General features: G+C 48.9%; 1 protein-coding gene across 5 annotated transcripts in view; it reads right to left on the bottom strand.

Moving 5' to 3' along the window:
• Positions 1 to 18654, bottom strand: part of KCNIP1 (potassium voltage-gated channel interacting protein 1) — a gene marked incomplete at both ends in the record, with an annotated part of 353039 nt that overhangs the window by 216786 nt on the left and 117599 nt on the right. For 3 of the 5 annotated variants that reach the window (XM_080699440.1, XM_080699439.1, XM_080699442.1), the window contains one exon: positions 13701 to 13761. The exons of the other annotated variants lie outside the window; for them this stretch is intronic. In XM_080699440.1, the coding sequence (XP_080555566.1) occupies positions 13701 to 13761 (61 nt within the window). Of the gene's footprint in view, positions 1 to 13700; positions 13762 to 18654 lie in introns of those variants that run through there. 5 annotated transcript variants of the gene reach the window in all.

Below are 18654 nucleotides of genomic sequence, written 5' to 3'. Positions count from 1 at the left end.
CTGTAGGCAGCTCTAATCCCAAAATCACTTTGGTCTTTTCATTACTTCTCATCCTAAGTTGCCTGAGAGGCGAATTCCCACCCTCACTACATTTACACTTCATTTTCAATCCTCTTCCCAAGGAGTCCATGCAGTCCATATTACTAACCTCCCTGGACACATGGGGAAACTGAGCAAAGCAGAAATAGTTATCTAGAGCCACACAGGCAGGAAAAAGAAAGCCTGGGATTTCAATCCAAGACCAGTTAGTCTCAAAATCTTTTTTCTTATTTGGCAGAGGAGTACTTGGACCCAAATACCTGCAGTTGTCCCCATCTCTTTCAACATCTCCACCAGTGACATGTGATCCATTCAGAGCCCCCTGCCCCAGAATCATAGCATCAGAGCTCCGAGGTGAATCCAAACCAGTTGTTACTCCAGAGACACATAGACTCTCTGATCTACTATTACTTACCGCTTAGAACCTCAACCTCCCCACTAGGAATAGGAAGCCATAGCCATAAATGAGGACAATATTAATAGCTGCTACCATTTATTGAGCCCATAATATGAGCCACATACTTGAAAGCAACAAGGGCCCCATAATTTGGCTACAAATATACATACAGATGGACCCCAGCTTAGGGTGTTCTGACTTATGATTTTTGATTTTACACTGATGGGAGAAACATACATATTCAAGAGATATCATACTTCAAATTCAGAATTTGGCTCTTTTCCCAGACTAGTGATATGCAGTACAGTATTCTTTCAAGACACTGGGCAGTGGTGGGGAGTGGCATCTCATCAGCCCAGTGAGAGCAACAGCAACAGAAAACAACCAATGTTCTTCAGTAACTGTTGCTACACTAGGCTGTTTGGTAGGTTAGGTGTATTCAACACATTTTTGACTTACATTGTCTTCAACTTACAATGGGTTTACCAGGATGTAAACCCAAGGAGCTGATTTCCTTTTCTACACACAACAAACAGAAGGTCTATGGGTGCCCCTAACTGTCTTAGAGGGTGGGCTGCAGAGGCTCTGGCACCTGAAGCTGCTTCTGCAATCTCTCCCAGGATGAGGGAAGGACCGACTGCCAAGAAGAACATCTCCAGAGCCAGGATGTGTCTCTCATTCCTGCTGCACGGCAGGGCCACTGAGGAGTGAGACACAGACACTCCAAAGGCAGCTGGCAGATGTAGTGCTCTCCACTGTACCTGGTGATTGGTTACTGAGGAATTGGAGTAGAGCAAGCCCTACCTCTGGAAGAAGGGGGTGGGTACAAGGGGTCAGGCTAGGCTGGTATCCTGGGTTTCTCCAAAAGAGTAGCTGCCAATACATCTCCCCAACTTGCCAGAGAATAAAGGATGATCAACCTGCCCATGCTGGTCACGATGTGAGTTCAGGTGCATTCTGATGTGATGGGAACTGGTGCCCACTAGTGCCCGTGTTGTCCTCAGAAATGGGGCATTTAGCTGTAACGAGTTTATCCAAGAAAATGATCTGTACTCTTTTTCAAGTTTATTCCTTCATTTCACAAATATTTACTGAAGACTTGACAGTATACTGGGTATGACACTGTGTTATGTGCTAGAATGCAAATTTCAAGAAGACAACAGATATGAAAATGATTCTGAAAGTACTGACCAGGAATAAGAGAAGAAATCAAAAGCCATGGCTGGTTTGTCTTATTCTTTCCTACTTTTGACAAATACATTTGGGGGAATTTAAGTCCTAGGGGTTAAAATCCTTATGTGTATCCTAATCAAAGAAAATAGTTTGGGCAAAGGAAATGATTGTCTCAAATCCACCATGGTCGTTGCCATGACCACCAATGCCACCACTACCATCATCATCCTACCTACCAATAGCACTAACACCACTACAGCACCAAGATCACCCTTTCTATCATCACCAACTGTGACTGATGCTACCTTTAATCACCTTCACATGGCTACCATCATCACTAACATCATGACCTCTACAGAACCATCATTTTTTCCTTTTAAAAAAATTTTTATTGGTGCACTGTATTCATACATCTTAATGGGGTACAAGATGGTAGAGGCATACATGCACACGTCACCCAATTAGCCCTTACCCAATGCCTGCCCCGTTCCCTGCCCCTCACTCCTTCTCATGTTTGGCTTAGTGATTGACTTTGATATTTTTGTTACTATACATCATGTGCTTTAGAGAATTTTCCTCTTCCCCTCTCCCATTCCCTCAGTTAGGTGACCTTATCATCTTTTCTATTTTCATCCTCACCAACAACACCACCTCTATGACCACAACCATCACCATCATCACTGCCATCACCACCCCTACAATAAGCAGCATTATCCCTACTATAATCATCACCATTACCACTATCATCCTCCTTCTCTATCATCACCGAGAAAATCACTACCACTACCATTCTACTACTATCATCACTGTCATCAACATCTCTGTCATTGTCAGCATTATTCATACTCATCTCTATCGTCAATAATACCATCCCCATCATCACCACCACCAACACCATCCAAACTACCATCACTATCACCACCACCAGCCATTAACATTGCCACCATCACCATCAACAAAGCCATCCCTACCACTAAGACCATTGTGGTTGTCTAATAGCTACCTATCATTTATGCTTTGCCTTACATCTTGCTGAACACTTATGCTCACATTATTTAGCTTATGACAAGCCAGTGACTTGGTACCATAATGTGCCCACCTGGGATGAGACCTAGCTCTTTGATCAAGCTTCAGTACCACCTCCTGTGGGCATGTGCTCTGGCTCTCCACCCTGCCCCTCAGTAAGAGGAGCCACCTCCCTCTTCTGGAGCCCTATGGTACTAAACAACTTGCAAGGGGACAGTGGGAAGCCACAGGCATCCATTCTGTGACGAAACATCCAAGGTCCAACCACCTGGGTCAAATTCTGGCTCAGCCACTTATGAGACGCAAGACACTAAATGCAGTTATTCTTCTCTATCCATAAGGGACCAGTTCCAGGACCCCCATGATACCAAAATTTGCATATACCCAAGTCTCTTATATAAAATGACATAGCATTTGCATATAATCACTGTAGTATCCTGTCATATACTTTAAATTATTTCTGGATTACTTATAATGCCTAACAAAATGCTTACACATCTCTTTATTTGTATATATTAGGCACAGTACTTGGTATGTGACCAATTCAAAATTGGAAAAAATTCCAATTTTATCTTTTGGAACTTTCTGAAGAAATTTTTTTCCTGAATATTTTCCATCTTTGTTTAAGTGAAACTGAGTATGTGGAATCTGCAGAGATGAAAGGCTACCTAGATTTACTTCTGCCCTTTTCTCCTTGGCTTTTTCAACTGGATAGGGCATGGAAACAGCATCTACTATCTTGTAATACTACAAGGCTTAAATAAAGTGTCTGTTACAAAATCAGAGTTCTATAAATTCACTGTTCATCTAGTTATTATCACCAGAGCGAGGTCCTGTGAGGGCAAAGATGAGGGTGTGGGTGTCTCTCAGGGCCGGGGGGAATCCTCATCTTCTGCCAGCTGTCTTGGGGACTGGGGCAAGTCACCTTCTGAAGCCTCAGGTAACTCATCTATAAAATGGGAAGATCTGTGCCTACTTCTCCTAGTGCCAGATTTCACCTGTTAGGTGAGTATAGCCAGAGACCCACCTCCCAGGGCTGTAATAGGGATTAAATTAAGATTAATGTAGCCATGCGTGGTGGCACACACTTGCAATCCCAGCATTTGGAGGCTGAGACCGGAGAATTGGTGCTCATGGACAGCCTCAGCTACTTAGTGAGGCTCTCCGTAATCTAGTGAGACACTGTTTCAAAAAATAAAGAATAAAAATAGGGCAGTAGGTGTAGCTCGGAGGTTGAATGCCCCTGGGTTCCATCCCCAGACCCGCAAAAAAAAAAAAAAAAAAAAAAGAAGATTAATGTGTCAAAAGCACTTAGTACTTGGCACACTTGTGCTATATAAAAGCCATTTCTTCTGACTCATTACTATTATTACTATAAGGACTATATTCAATATTTCAATATTATTTTTGTCATCATTATTTTGTCAGTGCTACACAGCCCCAGTACACAGTAGGCGGCGTCCAATACAGATTATTTTGTTTTCTTGTTCTGCCTGGTCCCAATTCCAATGCTAAAGTATTTAGAGGCACCTTCAACAAATACCTGAAGATCCCACAAAGAAGAGACTCCAGGCACTGTGAGAAAACGTTTTGAAAGCACATTATATTTCAAAAAATGTCACCTAACTAGTCATCACGAGGGGAAAAAATATAAGTTTTAAGAAACCGCCTTAGTTTACCATTTCTATCTTGCATTGTGTAAACGGCCATCATTGGGGAGGTGGGAGGTTGTGCTTGGCATTTCAGGGCTTTGAGTCCCAACCCAGCCCAGTGTGGACTGTGTGTGAAGGAGGGCGGCAGGTAAGTGGGCCCTGTTTGCCTGGACTTAGGTGGGAAGCCTTCGTAAGAGACCCCTGCTGTGCACAACCTGACCCTCTGGTTTGGGAGGGTCACACAGGGCTGAAGCCCAGAGACAGAAGGAAAATATTGCTCCTGCCACATGGATGCAAGTGCCCTGCCCTCCCCAAGGCAGCTGGAGAGGCCAGGCCTCTATCAGAGTCCTCCTCCCACTCTACCTCAGCTTGGCATGGGATGGGGACCTGAAGGGGCCAGGAGGAGGCTGCTGGCTGTCACTTTGGGTTCCTGGGAGCTCAGAGGCACAGCAACTGTCAGCCACTTGCCCGAGGATGAGAGACTTGCTTGTCTCGCATGTTCCCTCAAGCTGCAAGCAGGAGGCCAGGAGGCAGGGTGCCTTGGAATCAGACAAGCCGCAGGTCCTTGCTTTCTCATCATTAGCCCATCAAGAATCTCCCTGAGGTGTCCCCCTCCTATCACCCTGTTTCCTGCTCTGACAAGCGAGGATAACAATACAACTGCCATAGGACTACTATAAAATAAAAGGAGATTAGGTTACACACACCGCCTTTCCCAACAGAGGTCACACCAGGTCTTCTGGGAAAGGCGTTCGACTTCCATGCTTCAGGCCCTTCCTCTATCTGTTTAGACTCCTCCTAACTTCTGTTCCGTTTCTGCCTCGCTGCTGCCTGCTCTCGACTGCTGAGCATCATCAAGGCTCCCTCTTGCAGGGAGGTCTCTATTTGCAGGGCACATGGCTCTGCCCTGGTAACTTAGATGAAGACCCAGAAGGACTCCTCATCACCTCTTTGGGTGGCAGGGAACTTGGAGGTAGAGCTAAGGTGAATGCTGGGGGAATCAAAATTCAGCGTCTCACTTGGCTGGAATAACATTTAAAATTCATAAATTAAAACTTAATGGGCATACCTTGTCTTACACTTTTGTTTTATTAAAAAGGAAGAAAAGCTCAATTGCAGAAATGCTAATCTAGGGAAATTTGACTTCCTAACAATTCCTATGAAGACGAGCAGGGCTGGGGAAGCCTGGGGTTCAGACACCAGGACGGACCCTCACTGTGTGTGACTACAGGCAATCCACTTGACTTCTCTGGACTCCATTTTTCTTGTCTATAAGAGGCTTGGATCAGAAGGCTTCAAAAGGTGGCTTCCAGTCTGATGCATAACTTTATACTAGGCACGATATATATTTCTATAATATGTGCTCTAGGCCAATGCTTCTAAGTGTCAGTGGGCATCCAAACCACCGTGTGGTTTTGTTACAATGCAGGTTCTGACTTCATAGGTCTGAAATGGGCCTGCAGTTCTGCATTTCTAACAAGCTCCCAGTGATGCCAAAGCTGATGGTTTGAGGATAGCACTCTGAGTAGTTTGGGCCCAAAGAGCGATAACTTAACTTACTTAAATTGCATTCTTCTTATGTGCCTGCCACTGTTCCTTACACACATTATTGAATTCAATCTCACAACACTCCTGGAGGGAATTATTATCAATACACTACATTTTTAGATATGTTGTGGAGATGAAGGGTCACACAGGCGAGGTGACCTTACCAAGGTCACACAGCTAATAAGGCACAGAGCCAGGATTTGAATCCGGGTCGGCCTCACCAAGAGTATATGCTCATAATTGCTATACCACATACATATGTATAAAATGGACTTGGGCCAACATGTGGCTACAGAGAGACAGGGAACTAATGAGAAGGCAGCCCGTGCTTACAAATGTACAACCAGCTCTCAGTTGTCTCCTTTGCAGTGCTAAGGGCTATAAACCCGCTGAGCCTTGCCCACCCCTCTCCACCATGTGAAAACCCTGATTCTAGTGCCCGGTGCTGAAGACCTGAAATTTTAAGGCACTTGGAGGTATTTCAGTGCTGGATCCTTCACTGAGAGGCCGTGATGGCTGTAACAAAGGGAGAGAAACTTAGTTCACCAAAATGATTAGAGCAGAGATGTTTAATCCTATTAATGAATTTGCTAATTGGCCTTCTGCCCCCGATCTTTTCATGGCCAAGCTTTTGCAGTGTCAGATTTGGTTGAAAGAGATCCAGAGGTGGTTTTTGAAATGGGCTGAAAACATTTTGCTAGGGGCATGCATTAGGCTCAGCTGTCCAGTGCAGCTGAGAGGCTTCGGCCTCTCCTGCAGTGCCTCCTCCCTAACATCCATGTACCCATTTTGCCTATTTTCCCACTCAGGCTCCTGAGCTGAAGCCAGGAAGGGAAGAAGTGGTGTTAAGAGCTCAGGCTCTCGCATCAGCCAGAACTAGGCTCTGCCTTTCTCAAGCTCTGTGAACCCGAGCAAGCCACTTCCCTTCTTAGAGCCTCAGTCTCCTCATCTGCAAATTGGGAACTATACCAGCACAGCATCTTGTCCTCTAGATATGAAAAGAATCAAATAACCAGGAAAGGGCAGAGCACGGTTCCTGGCTCTGGTGGACCCTGGATCCATCTTAGGCACTGTTACTATTATGGTTAGTAATCTGGCAGATGACTCATTTTTCCATATCTTTTGCCATCTGAAGTTGACAACTTCTCATCGGTGTCACCAGAGAAGCTGCTCAGGGCTCCAGTGACTGAATGTCATGGGTCACAGAGACAGAGAGATGGCCGAGGGGAAGGCAGCCAGCCACAGATGGAGAGACACAGAAGAGGAACCAGGTCTGAGATGGACCCCAGCTTGTTGAAACCAGCTCTCCTTATGTGAAGCACTGGGCTTAGTACCGCCCTGGTCAAAAGGAGACACTGTCACTGTCTCCATTGTACAGAGAAGGAAACTGAGATACAAAGAGGCTTGGCTATGAATCAAATGTGCAGGAGTTAATTCTAAGACTCTGGTTTTCATGGTCCAAACTCTCATGCAATCCTCTTCATAGCTGCCTGTATTGATGAGGCTTTTAATTTGGCCTGGAATAACAAGAAGTGATCCAAAGTACTGCTCCCCCAGCTAGGACCTGGGAGGTGAGCAATATCCCAGCTGACTACAGCCGATTCTAGAAGGTGACCTACTTAAGATCCTACCTGAAGGGAGGAGAAGCATTGAAACAAGTTTCTCTGAGGGCCCCATGATATCTCCCTCTCTCTCTCTCTCTCTCTCTCTCTCTCTCTCTCTCTCTCTCTCTCTCTTAAATACGGCCCTTCACTGCCTGATGAATGGGAACATCAGCTCTGAGGCCATTATGCGGAATTTTGCAACGCTCCTCCCCAGGAGCAGACTTGGATTTCTCATCTGCATCACTGCATTCCTGCACCGCTCAGAGCTGTCAAGAACACACACCCTGGCCCATCCATTCTTACCTCCACAGAGCCAGCATCCATCAAGTCTGGACCCAGCGTCAGGCCTGACGGAGGCCCTGGAATAAGAATCAGTGCCTGTGAGCCAATCAGAGAGATAAATGTGCAAACCCATGATGACAACCTCAGAGTGTGTTTAGGATTGTCACGAAGGGAAATAGCAACAATTATGGGAGATCGGAGAAGGGAGACATGTGTCTGCCTGCAGGAGCATGGGAGGGCTTTCTGAAGAGACGCCATGGAACAAGGTCTTGAAGGATGGGTAGGAGTTCACCAGGTAATTGAGAAGACAGAGGTAGAAGGAGGACAAAGAAGCTAGAGTGGATCTTGGGCAGGAATGACATCGGGGTGCAATGTGAAAGGTTAATTATGGGACTGGCTAAGGGAACAAAGACATGGGTGGCCAGACAGAGAGGTCTGATTTCACTCAGACAGGGCACAGGTGAGCCTGAAGTGCAAGAGAACGCAATGGAAGTCACTGGGGGTCCAGTCCCTGACTTCCTTTCATCAAGATAGCGGAAACAGAGATTCTCTCCCATTGCCCCACCTTCCCCATAGATACCACACCACCTACTGGTATGCAAAATTCCCAGGACTCTTTTTGACTGCATTTATAATTTTCAGCTTTCTAGGAGGCAACTGCTAAAAGTTTGCTATTAATTATTGGTACCAGGTTTTCCTAAATCCTTGATTCCTTCCAAATATCACAGTGAAAGGCTGTTGTGGCTTCAATATGCTTTGTCTCTTCTGAAAATAGTGTTTGGTGTTTAATCCCCATGGAGAAAGCAAGCACTTAATCCCACTCTGCTGTTTAGAGGTGGGGCCTTGGGAAGTGATGAGCTTCAGGTAAGGTCATCAAGTTGAAGTCCCTGAGTGAATCCTGGTGAGAGACAGAGGTTACACATGGGTATTCCCTGTATCTCACCATGCGATGCCCTGCACCACCAGGTCCACCAGCAAGAAAGCCATTCCCAGATGCATTCCCTCCACTTAGGACTTCCAGAAATGTAAGTCCAAACAAGCCTCTTTTCTTTAAAACTCGTTCAGCTTGTGGTATTGCATTATTAACGGCACAAGGTGAACTAGGATGGGGGATAGCTCCGGGACTTGGAGCATGCTCACCAGTATTCTTCATGAAAAGATAGTCTTTATGAGTTTTTCCAGGACTTCATCAACCAGCCATTCACTTATGGATACACACACTGCTTTATTCATGCACCCATTGTTCAACCATTCCTCCATCACGTATTGCGTTGGCATTTGCTCCCTCGTTCATTTGTTCTTTTATTGATTTCCTTATCATGCAATCGTTTGCCTTTCAGTCGCTGGCTAAGGTGTGCACTCACATGTTCACTTGTACATTTACAAAACACATCTTGAGCAAAACCTTTCCAGGTGGACAAAGGGGTCCAAACACTTGCCTTGGACTAGATTGGAAAGCATCACAGATTGTAGGCAGTAAATCTTTTACCTATATGTTCTGGCCCCTTTGACCTCCCTCTTTCTGCTCATCTTGAACTCCGTGGAACTTCTTCTGGAATTAGGGACCAGAATTGTTCCTGGCCCCGTGTAAGGACTCCTCATACTTTTGTGACTATCAGGGGGCTGGGAGTGGGAATACTGTTCTCAGCACTTTCCTGCTAAATGGTAAACAGATTCAATACATTTCATGGACACAGCCAATTCAAAGCCAACAGACCAAATAACAGAATTCATCCCAGGCGGGGTGCTGGTAACTGAAATTCCAGTGGGAAGCAGGTTCTGAAATTCTAGGAAATAATGGTGTATGGTCAACTATTTCACTGTTTATAATTTCCCACAGAATATGTTTATTGAATACCTACTGTGTGCTAAGAACCAAGCTGGGGAATAACTCTGTGTGCAGAATAGTTCAGACAAGTTTCTTGCCCCAAGAAGCCTATACTCTGGTGGTGGGAAGGAGGTTAACACCTCCATCGATTGCCTAATTCCAAGCATGACTTATGAGTCATGAGAATGTATACCTTAAAAGAACTTAGGAATTCAGATGGGAGAAGTCACTTCTCTCTAGGGCTTAGAGAAGGCTTCCTGAATATGGAAACAGTTCAGAGAGGTCTTAGAATGTGGGCAGAATTTTAATTAGCAGACAAGGGGTGTGGGTATCACAGAGCTAGAAGAATTAGCAAAGAAGCAGAGAGAATAAATAAGGCCCAAGGCACAGACCTGCCTACCATGCTGCAGTCCCCTTTGGTATGTGAAGAAACTTGGCATTTTCACCGTGAAGTTACCGGCCAAAATCCCTTGAGCCCAGGACTGTGTGGCAGCAGGACCACTGCTCCTCCATGACTCTCTGCCTCTTGCTGGTCACTCATCTCTGGTTAAACATGCTGCTGCCCCATCCATGAACTCCAAAGCCAGACTCCTCAGGTAAACTATGCCTCCATAAATTCTCCATGGTCTCACTGATTTAGGAGTCGGGAGACCGGCCCCCTATTTGTCTTTACCCTGCCAGGCTTTAAGAGAAGCATCTGATAGCTGTGGGCTTCAATTCCACCTATGCAATGGGCATTCTAGAGATCTGAGGTGTGGCCCTGCCTCCTGGTTCTGGATTCTTGCATTGGGTCCTAAACCCAGCAGTTACAATCCAGCAGTGTGGGACATTTGCTTATAGGTAAATGTCTTGGGATAGTCCCTTGGTCTAGTGATGTTTTCCCTAAATTCCCCTGTTCCCCTGCTCCAGACCCAGCAGTTGCACCCGCAAGGCCTGCTCTGATTACCCCCACCTGCTCAAACCCAAAAGCAGTGTTCTTGGTATGATAAGCACATATAAAACTGTCAGCCAGAAATGCTACCCGGGACTGGAATACAGGAGCTGAATCCCAAAGGCATGGCTTTTGCAGTTTTTTAATTAAAAACACACAACGATCCCAAACAGAGAGAAGGACAGAAAGTGAACTGGAGTGCTTTTATTCCATGGCACAGCTCTTAAATTACTTTAGATGGCTGCCACCTTCAGGGGGGCTCTCCCTGAACACCCAGCTGCAGCAAATGCATTTATTTTACAGCCCCAATCCTGCAGAGTTTTTGGTCTATTTTAAATACAGGTGTGTGCTTCCAAATTGTCTTTTAAGAGCACTCAAGGTTGAAGTGGAGCCGTTTACATTGTTTCCAGGGTCAGTCAGGGGCAGAGGTCAGTATGTGTGCGTGGGTGGTGGTGGTGGTGGTGGTGTTCAGCAAGTGATCAGTATCCCAGTTACTCTGGGGTTTTGGTCTTAGTTATCTGGATAGGGCTGGAAGAACATTCCAGAAGTGAGCTGTTAAGCCTCTCTCTGTTAAGGTACCAGGGTGGGCTTACTCTGAAGGTTTGGAAGCCCCAGACAATAGAGCCATAAACTGAATAGTATCTAAAATTTGCTGATCACTTATTATGTAGCAAAGCCTGTGCTGAGCATTTGACTTGTGCTATCCCCGATATGCACACAACACAACAGCTATTTTAAGAGAGTAACTACTATTGTCCCTGTTTTACAGTTGAGGAAAACAAGGCTTAGTCATACAGCCTGCAAGTGGTAACGCCTGGATTCGAACCCAGCAGGGAGACTGATTTCTGAGCTGAAAATCCCAACCACTCTCTTCTGACTACAATCTAATTAGATCTGAGCCTGACAGCTCAGAGATCATACCAGCGGCTCTGGTGAGAGCAGCAACAATAAAAAAAAAGAAAAGAAAAGAAAAGAAACCTTAGGACTAGAGAACCAAATGGAACCAGAGGAAATGTCGATTGTGACTTCCTCCAGTTACAGAAACCGAGGCACTGAGGGGCAAAGTGACCTGGTTAGGATATGTTCTCTGACCGTAGCCCTGGGAGGGCTAGTGGTCTCTGTCTTCCTTTCTAGGCTGCCCTCTGGAAGGGGCTTATGCTGATTAGCAGAGATAAGATTCTGATCCAGGGGCAAATTCCTGGAGGAAATACACAGCTGGACTCCTGAACATGTCAAGCTGGTGTCCAGGGCTCTGCCCCCCCAAAAAATCCTGAGCTTTCAGGACTTAGGCAGCTTGTCTTGGGCTGCCCAGTGGCCCCAAGACCTGCTACAGGCCTAAACAAGCATTGTTGCAAAGGCTGAGATCATGCAGATAAAAATCCTAACACTGTGCCAGGCACACAGTAGGGGCACACTGAATGCTGGTTCCCCTTCTCTTTTCTTTCTTAGGATCCTGGAAGTAAAAAGCAAAGAGCTTTGGCCTCTGGGAATCCCGCAGGCACTGATGCAGGGTGACCTGGAGTTTTAGGTAGAGAAAGGAATGGTAAACATCTAACTGGTGTCCCTAAGGGAAGTAACATTCTCGCCCATTAGATGGATATGAACACTGAGGCTTAGAGAGCCTAAGGCTACCAAGGGGAACGATGGGCCTGGGATCCACACCAGACTTCACTAGACTCTAGAGCCTGAGAGCTTTCTGTGACAGCTGGCTGCTTCTTAAGGAGTGCACAGGCAATAGAAAGTATTTTTAAACAACCCTCTGAGCTTCCTGTAACCACAGGCTCCTGGCCTCTGAGACCTCACAGTTGGTTTTGGTACTTGAATATTGTCCCCAGTTAAGCGGCATCAGAGGACAACAAACCTTGGTCCAAGGCTCCTGAACCTGTCCTGCTCAAGGCTAGAAAACAGTCAAACAGCCCCATCTTTGCCAACAGGATGTGGAAGTCAGTAGCACATGGGTCGAGGCCCTTCCTGTGTTCCTGGCTATAAATGCTGGTTGAGCCTCAACACTGAGGCTCTGTACCCAGAGCTCTCTTTCTTCGGTGCTCAGCCAGCCTGATGTCTCTGGGGACTGGCCCGGATGCCTGGACCTCTTCTTCCCTGGGCCTTCAAGGCCAGCTTTCTACTGGGGAGCTCTGCGGCTCCAGCTGAGGCAAGACCAACTTGTCCTAAGAGGAGAATCGTGGTGCACTCGGGGTCCACCATCACCCTTGTAGTCTAACCGCCAGCCAGCATGAGTGTCACCCCTACCTGTCATGGGAATCTGGTAGCAGTTGAACATGTGCCTGGTTACTTAAAAATCCTTCTACTGTTCACAATGGCTATTGAGCAGGAAACCAAACCCAACCATCCCCATCCTTTCCTAATTGCTTCCAGTCTTTTTATGCCAACAAACAACTTTCTAACTGCTGGAAGGAGGCCTGCACCATGTACGGGGCCCAACACACTTCCCTTTACTTGAGCCCCTCTGACAACTCACTGGTAGGATGGGCAGGGTGGATGGGGAAAGGTAACCAGGGCAGGCTCCGGGCAGGAGGGACTCCAGGGCACCGTGCCTCTAAGCCTTGATGTCATTTCCCCTCTCAGCCGCCTTTTGACAGTGCTTTCTACCCCCCTGAACCCCCAGACTCTGGCAGCATGCTTCTGTGACACCCTGAGCCACCAGGACAGAGCCCTGGGAATTTTACCTCCTGGCAGCAGCTGATTCCTTTTGGCTTGCAGATGATTTGGGGGTGGGAAGGCGGGCAACCTTCTCCCTGATGGGGGGACTCCTGGGTCTGCCCCTGGCATTGCTGCCTGGGAGGATTGCGTGTCAGCACCCTTGGTGGAGTCCCCCGGTGGGTGCTCACAGTGGCACCGACGCCAGCCGTCACAGGAACTGGAAGAGCTTCCCAACATTTCCACCCAGAGGATCCACTCATCATCTCCACCTGTGAATTCGCCGCCTCCTTCTGCTCTTAGAGGTCTCCCCAGGAGGAGGGTCCTGGCCCCTGTGTCCAGAGGGGTCCAGGGGGCCCTGGGGCCAGCACCCGCTCTGGATCCCGCCTCTGGGTGTTCACACCAACCCTCCCACGGGTCTCTTACTCCTTAGGATTCTAGAACCTGTGTGGCTTCTCTGGAGAGGGGGTTCCAGACTAAGGGAGGTAGACGGCGCACCCGGGCTCAGCACCCAGCACCCCTAAATCCAGCTAGGGGAACAAAAGGAAGGAGGAGTGCTTACCTTTAGAGGGTCGCCTTTGTTTGGTTTGCAGAGATGAGAAGGTGCCCATGACGGCCCCCATGGCAGCGAAGACTTGTGTGCGACTTGTGGACCCCGGGCACAGTCCCTCCCCTCCCCTGACCAGAAATCAGTGTGGATGGTCTACTCCGAATTGGAGGAGAAAGGAAAAAAAAAAAAAAAAAAAAAAGCCCCAAGCCCCGGCAGCTCCCTGCAGCTCGGTATTCCGCGAGCGTGGGGCTGGGGCTCGGAGCTTCTGGCTCAGCCCCGCACACGCACTGACTCACAGGGCCAGCGGCTCGCGCGAGCCCTGGCGCCCCAGGCGGACCCCAGCGGCCGGCTCCCTCGCCCGGGGCCGAGGACCTAGCCCCGAAGCCCGCCCGGCGCTGGACACGGGGCCGGCGCCCGCCCGGCCGAGGCTGCCCAGCCCGCGCCGCGTGCGGTGCGGGAGCCGCGGTCCGCCCGCCCCTCCTGCCGCCCGCCCGCCCGCTGCGCCGCGCCGCGCTCCCTCCCGGCGCTGGGGCTGGGTCTCCGGGGGCCGGTACCAATCATGAATGAACAGAGCCAGGGGCGCGCGGAGCCGGGCGAGAGTCCAAGCAGCAGAGGCGCAGCCCGGGGGGTCGCCGCCGAGGGGCGCCCGGCCCCGCTGCCCACACCTGCGTGCACCCCACGGGCCCGGGCGTGTGCGGGACGGGACACCCGGGACAGGCACCTGGCTGAACGGGGCAGGCAGATGGGGGCTAGGACAGGGCGGATGGGTGCCGTTAAGAGGGGGGCAGAGGATTCCTCCCAGGAACAACGTGCGTCTGAGTGTGAGCGCTGTGGGTGTGGGGGTGTGTGTCCCTGTCTGTGATGTGCTGTGATTTCATTTGACTTCAAAGGAAATCATATTTAACCCACTGACTGGATTCCCTGGGTCGGGGGACAATCTGCCCCACCCAGGGAGGGAGGCCAAGCACACATCCAACTAACTGGGAAAAGGTGCCCTCCTGCTCTGTGGGAATGGGGATCCTGCAGAATCCTCCAAGGCCCTGGGCGCATCTTCTCAGATCAGGAACTTGGGAAGAGGAAAGGAGCCCGAAGCACCCCTGGACTCTTCTTTCTTCTTTTCTTCTGTGCCTTCCCTTCTTCATGGTTCTCCTTTCTTGCTCACCACCTGGGCTCAAGAATGTAGCAGTCCTCAGCTATGGGACAGGACTTGATTGAGCCTGTGAAAGGTTGGGGATTGGATTTAGGAAGCAAACTCCCTGCTACAAGCTGTCACTGCAGGTCACAAGGACTCCCAAGGCCCATCCTTCCTGACCCCTGCCCAGTCACCTCCTCTTGGCCACACAGATACACACTGTGTTTGCAGTTCACTGAGTCCCCCAACATATGGCTCCATAAATAACCAAAAACACAGTCTCACAAACACTGCTGTTGTATGCAAAAACAGACCCAATGCCCATCAAATGTCCTCAGGTGTATATAAGGCTATAGCCAAGGCACAGAGACACAAGCACACAGATGCACACACGGTGCAAAATGGCACCATGGTCGCCCGCATTCACTCAGGCTCACAGCCACACAGTCTCACAGTCTCAGGAGATATAGGGCTCCTTGGCAGCTGCCCCTTCAGGGCCACAGGAGGCCTATTAACTTGATCCAGGGAGCCTGAACAGTGTCCTTCACCTATGTACCTACGTGACACTTAATACTCTGTCACATAGCAAGAAGAGTTGTGCACAGGGCAGGTGGACTTCCTGACATACCCTCCTTTGGCTTACATTGCCCACTGCTGTAGAACCACACTGCCCCACACGATGTCCACCAAAGCCCTGTAAGTTAGGCAGGCCAGGCCTGATCCTCACCATAGAAAGAGCCTGAGGTGTACCTAGGGTAAGAAATTTGCCCCAAATTTGCCAAGCCAGGATGTGAGATTCGACCTCTGAGTCCAAAGCTCTGTCACTGGCTCCTGGACACCCTCTCTTGTTAGAGGAGAACACTGGAGAGATCTGCTCTGGGTTCCACCAAATTTAAAGCCTCCCTGCATCTATCTCCTGCTTGTCTGTTCAGGGCTTGCCTATGCCTCACACCCTGGAGTCCTGGGTGATACAGCAGGATGTAGGGGCTCCCTGCCGCCTTCCTGTCTCCCTGCTGGAGAAGTAGGGTAGGGTATGGCTGAAGCCAGGGGTCCCCGGAGAATCCACTAGCATGGCCAGGACTCAGGAACAGAGGAGGGCTCTGCTGAGGAGAGGATGCTGCTGTCTCCCAAGGGTCTTTGCCGCCTTCTCAAGATGCAGCTGGAGAAGCACCAAGCCCCTTCACCCCCAGCTCTGCTAATCTCCTAGGATCTGAACACTTGTGAGAAGAAGAGCACTTGAGAGGTCACAGAAGGCCAGGTGCACCCTCTCCTCTCACACCCTCCGGAGAGGCAGAGCACAGACAAATTGCTTCACTCCAGAGATCAGACGTGGCCAAATGCCTCCAGAGGACTTGGCGATTAGCTGCCTCTGAGCCATGGCGATGAAGTAATATCACCAATATAAAGTCCAAACTGCTGGGCTTTTGTGGCCTGGCTCCTACCCAGCTCTGGGCTCTGTTGCTCCCCATGTATCTAGCCACACATCCCTCTCACTGTCCCCAAATGTGCCCTCCGGGGGCCTGCATTCCAGCCTTTACAAGGTCCCTCGCCCCTTTCTCCATCTGGCCACTTGTTGCTCACCCTTGAATATCTTCTCCAGGTATTACCTCCTCTAGGAATCCCTTCTGGCCCTGGGTCAATGACGCCCTTAGGTCCTCAGTGCACTTGAGGTTTCTTTTCCTATTAGAGCTTTTATTACCCTAGTTCTTATTGTTCTTATCTTCCCTATCTCCCCCTGTGGACTATGAGTCTCTGGAGACAGAGCTAGTTCTGTCTGCCTAACCCTTGATTTCTGACAGGATTGCAATCATTCTACTCTGAATGAATGAATGAATGAATGAATGAATGAATGAATGAATGAATTGCTTTTCTTTGCTTGATGATGTTCTTTGCCCAAGCTGCCCTTGCCCCTTAAAAGAAAAAGCACACTCTCCCCAGGGAAGATTCATTAATTCAGCAACAGTTTATGACATATCTACCATTGACCAGGTGTTTACATATGCAATAGCTCATAGGTAGGTATTAGCTGCAGATAAATAGTTAGACACACATGCACTGCGTCACCTGGGAGATGCCCAGCAGGAATGTATCTAGGTGGGGATATGAGGAAAAGTGTGAGGGATGAGAAAACGCAGGTGACAGCAGACCTGCCTCCTGCCTCCTAGAAACTGTGTGGGAACAGAGGGAGTCCAAGAGTGGGTGTGCGGAGGGAACCTTCCATCAGCCACTCTGCCTGCAGGAGACCTTAGTCCTGAGCTCCCTGACATGGTATACTCACTAAGGTGACTGCCAGCACCATCCTACCTGAGCAGTGGTCCCTTTATTCTGGAACGTGAGCCAGCCCATTTCCCACCTCCAGCTCTGACCCCTTCCTCATCCCTCATCCACTCTGGTACAGGTCGACAATTTTGTCCTTTCCCAGTTCATTATGTTCAAGCCCTAACTGGTGGTGTGGCTGTATTTGGAGATAGAGTCTCTAAGAAAGTAATCCAGGCTAAACACAGTTGTGAGGGTGGGGCCCTGATCTGATAGGGTTAATGACCTTCCAAGAAGAGACACCAGAGCCACCCCAGCCCAGCATGCACAGAGAAGGGGTCTCTGAGGACACTGGGGGATGGTGGCCATCCGCAGCCCAAACGGGAGCCCTCACCAGATGCCAGCCCTGCCATACCTTGATCTTGGAATCCCAGCCTCCAGAGTTGTGAGGAATAAATGTCTGTGGTTCAAGCCACTCAGACTATGGAACTTTGGTTTTGTGACCCCAGCAGACAAATGAACACCCTGAAGGGTGGGCCCTGGGAAGGCTATGAAGCAAGGCCTTCCCTCTACCATGAGCTCCAAATAGGGCTTTCTCCATGGCCATTAAGGAAGGAGCAGGGGAGGCTGTCGGAGGCCCACAGGGATGCTGGCCAAACTTGTATGTGCTTGCCTTGTAGGAACAAAGCGGAGCCATGACAGGCTTCATCCATATAGTAAACATGCTAGGCCTAAGTTTCAGTTTCCCAGGAATACAACTAACAGTTAAGTGCCAGTTTGGGCACTGGGTCAAGGTGAAAAACTCCCAACCAACCCCAGGAGTCACGAACCAAATGGGAGGCACCAAGTATCCTGTCTGTTGCTTGAGATAGCAGCAATAAAAATTCCTTTTGGTTTAAAGATAACTCCTTTGTAAATCACAGCCCGAGTGAATGAAATGTATAAAACAAAGACTCGGGGTCCTTGTCAAGATTCCACTGTGCTGGATGAGACTTGGACCCTAGCTCGAGCTAGTTCCCCGATAAACCCTTTCCTGTTGTTTGCATTATTGTGTGCGGTGGTGGTCTCTGTCACCCTGGGGTCCCGGACTTTGAGTATAACAGCCTGAGTTTACGTAACAGGTAAGCCTGCCCTAGCCTCCCTTCTTCCTCCTCAAGCTCTCTTAATTGATTTCTCTCACCCCTCCATTCCTTTTCCTGTTCTTCCTTTCCTACTCCCAATTCCTATCCCCTTGGCCGTGTTTCTTTGTATACTCGTGGGTGATAGCAACTCATCCTCACCAGGAACTGAAGTAGCGTGGAATCAGGTCTGGACTATAGAAGCTGCCAGAACTGAATTCAAATCTTGGTTTGGGACTTTTGCTGTATGATTTAGGACACAAAGAGGATTTTCTCTGAGCCCTACTTTCATCATCTTGTGGATGGCATTAGTGCCTGGTGCAGCTGTGAGAAGCTGAGCAAGCGAGAGTTGCAAGGTCTGTGTAGGTGCCTGGCACATAGAGTGGCCCATGATTGAGCATGGGCCACTAACATTCCTGTTTCCAGGGGTGAGGCACCGTGCTGTATGAGAGGGATAGAA

Source organism: Muscardinus avellanarius, assembly GCF_963383645.1.
Source record: "Muscardinus avellanarius genome assembly, chromosome: 7".
Lineage (NCBI taxonomy): Eukaryota > Metazoa > Chordata > Mammalia > Rodentia > Gliridae > Muscardinus > Muscardinus avellanarius.
Note: the sequence above shows the minus strand (reverse complement) of the source record. Positions and strands in the feature narration are given on the sequence as shown.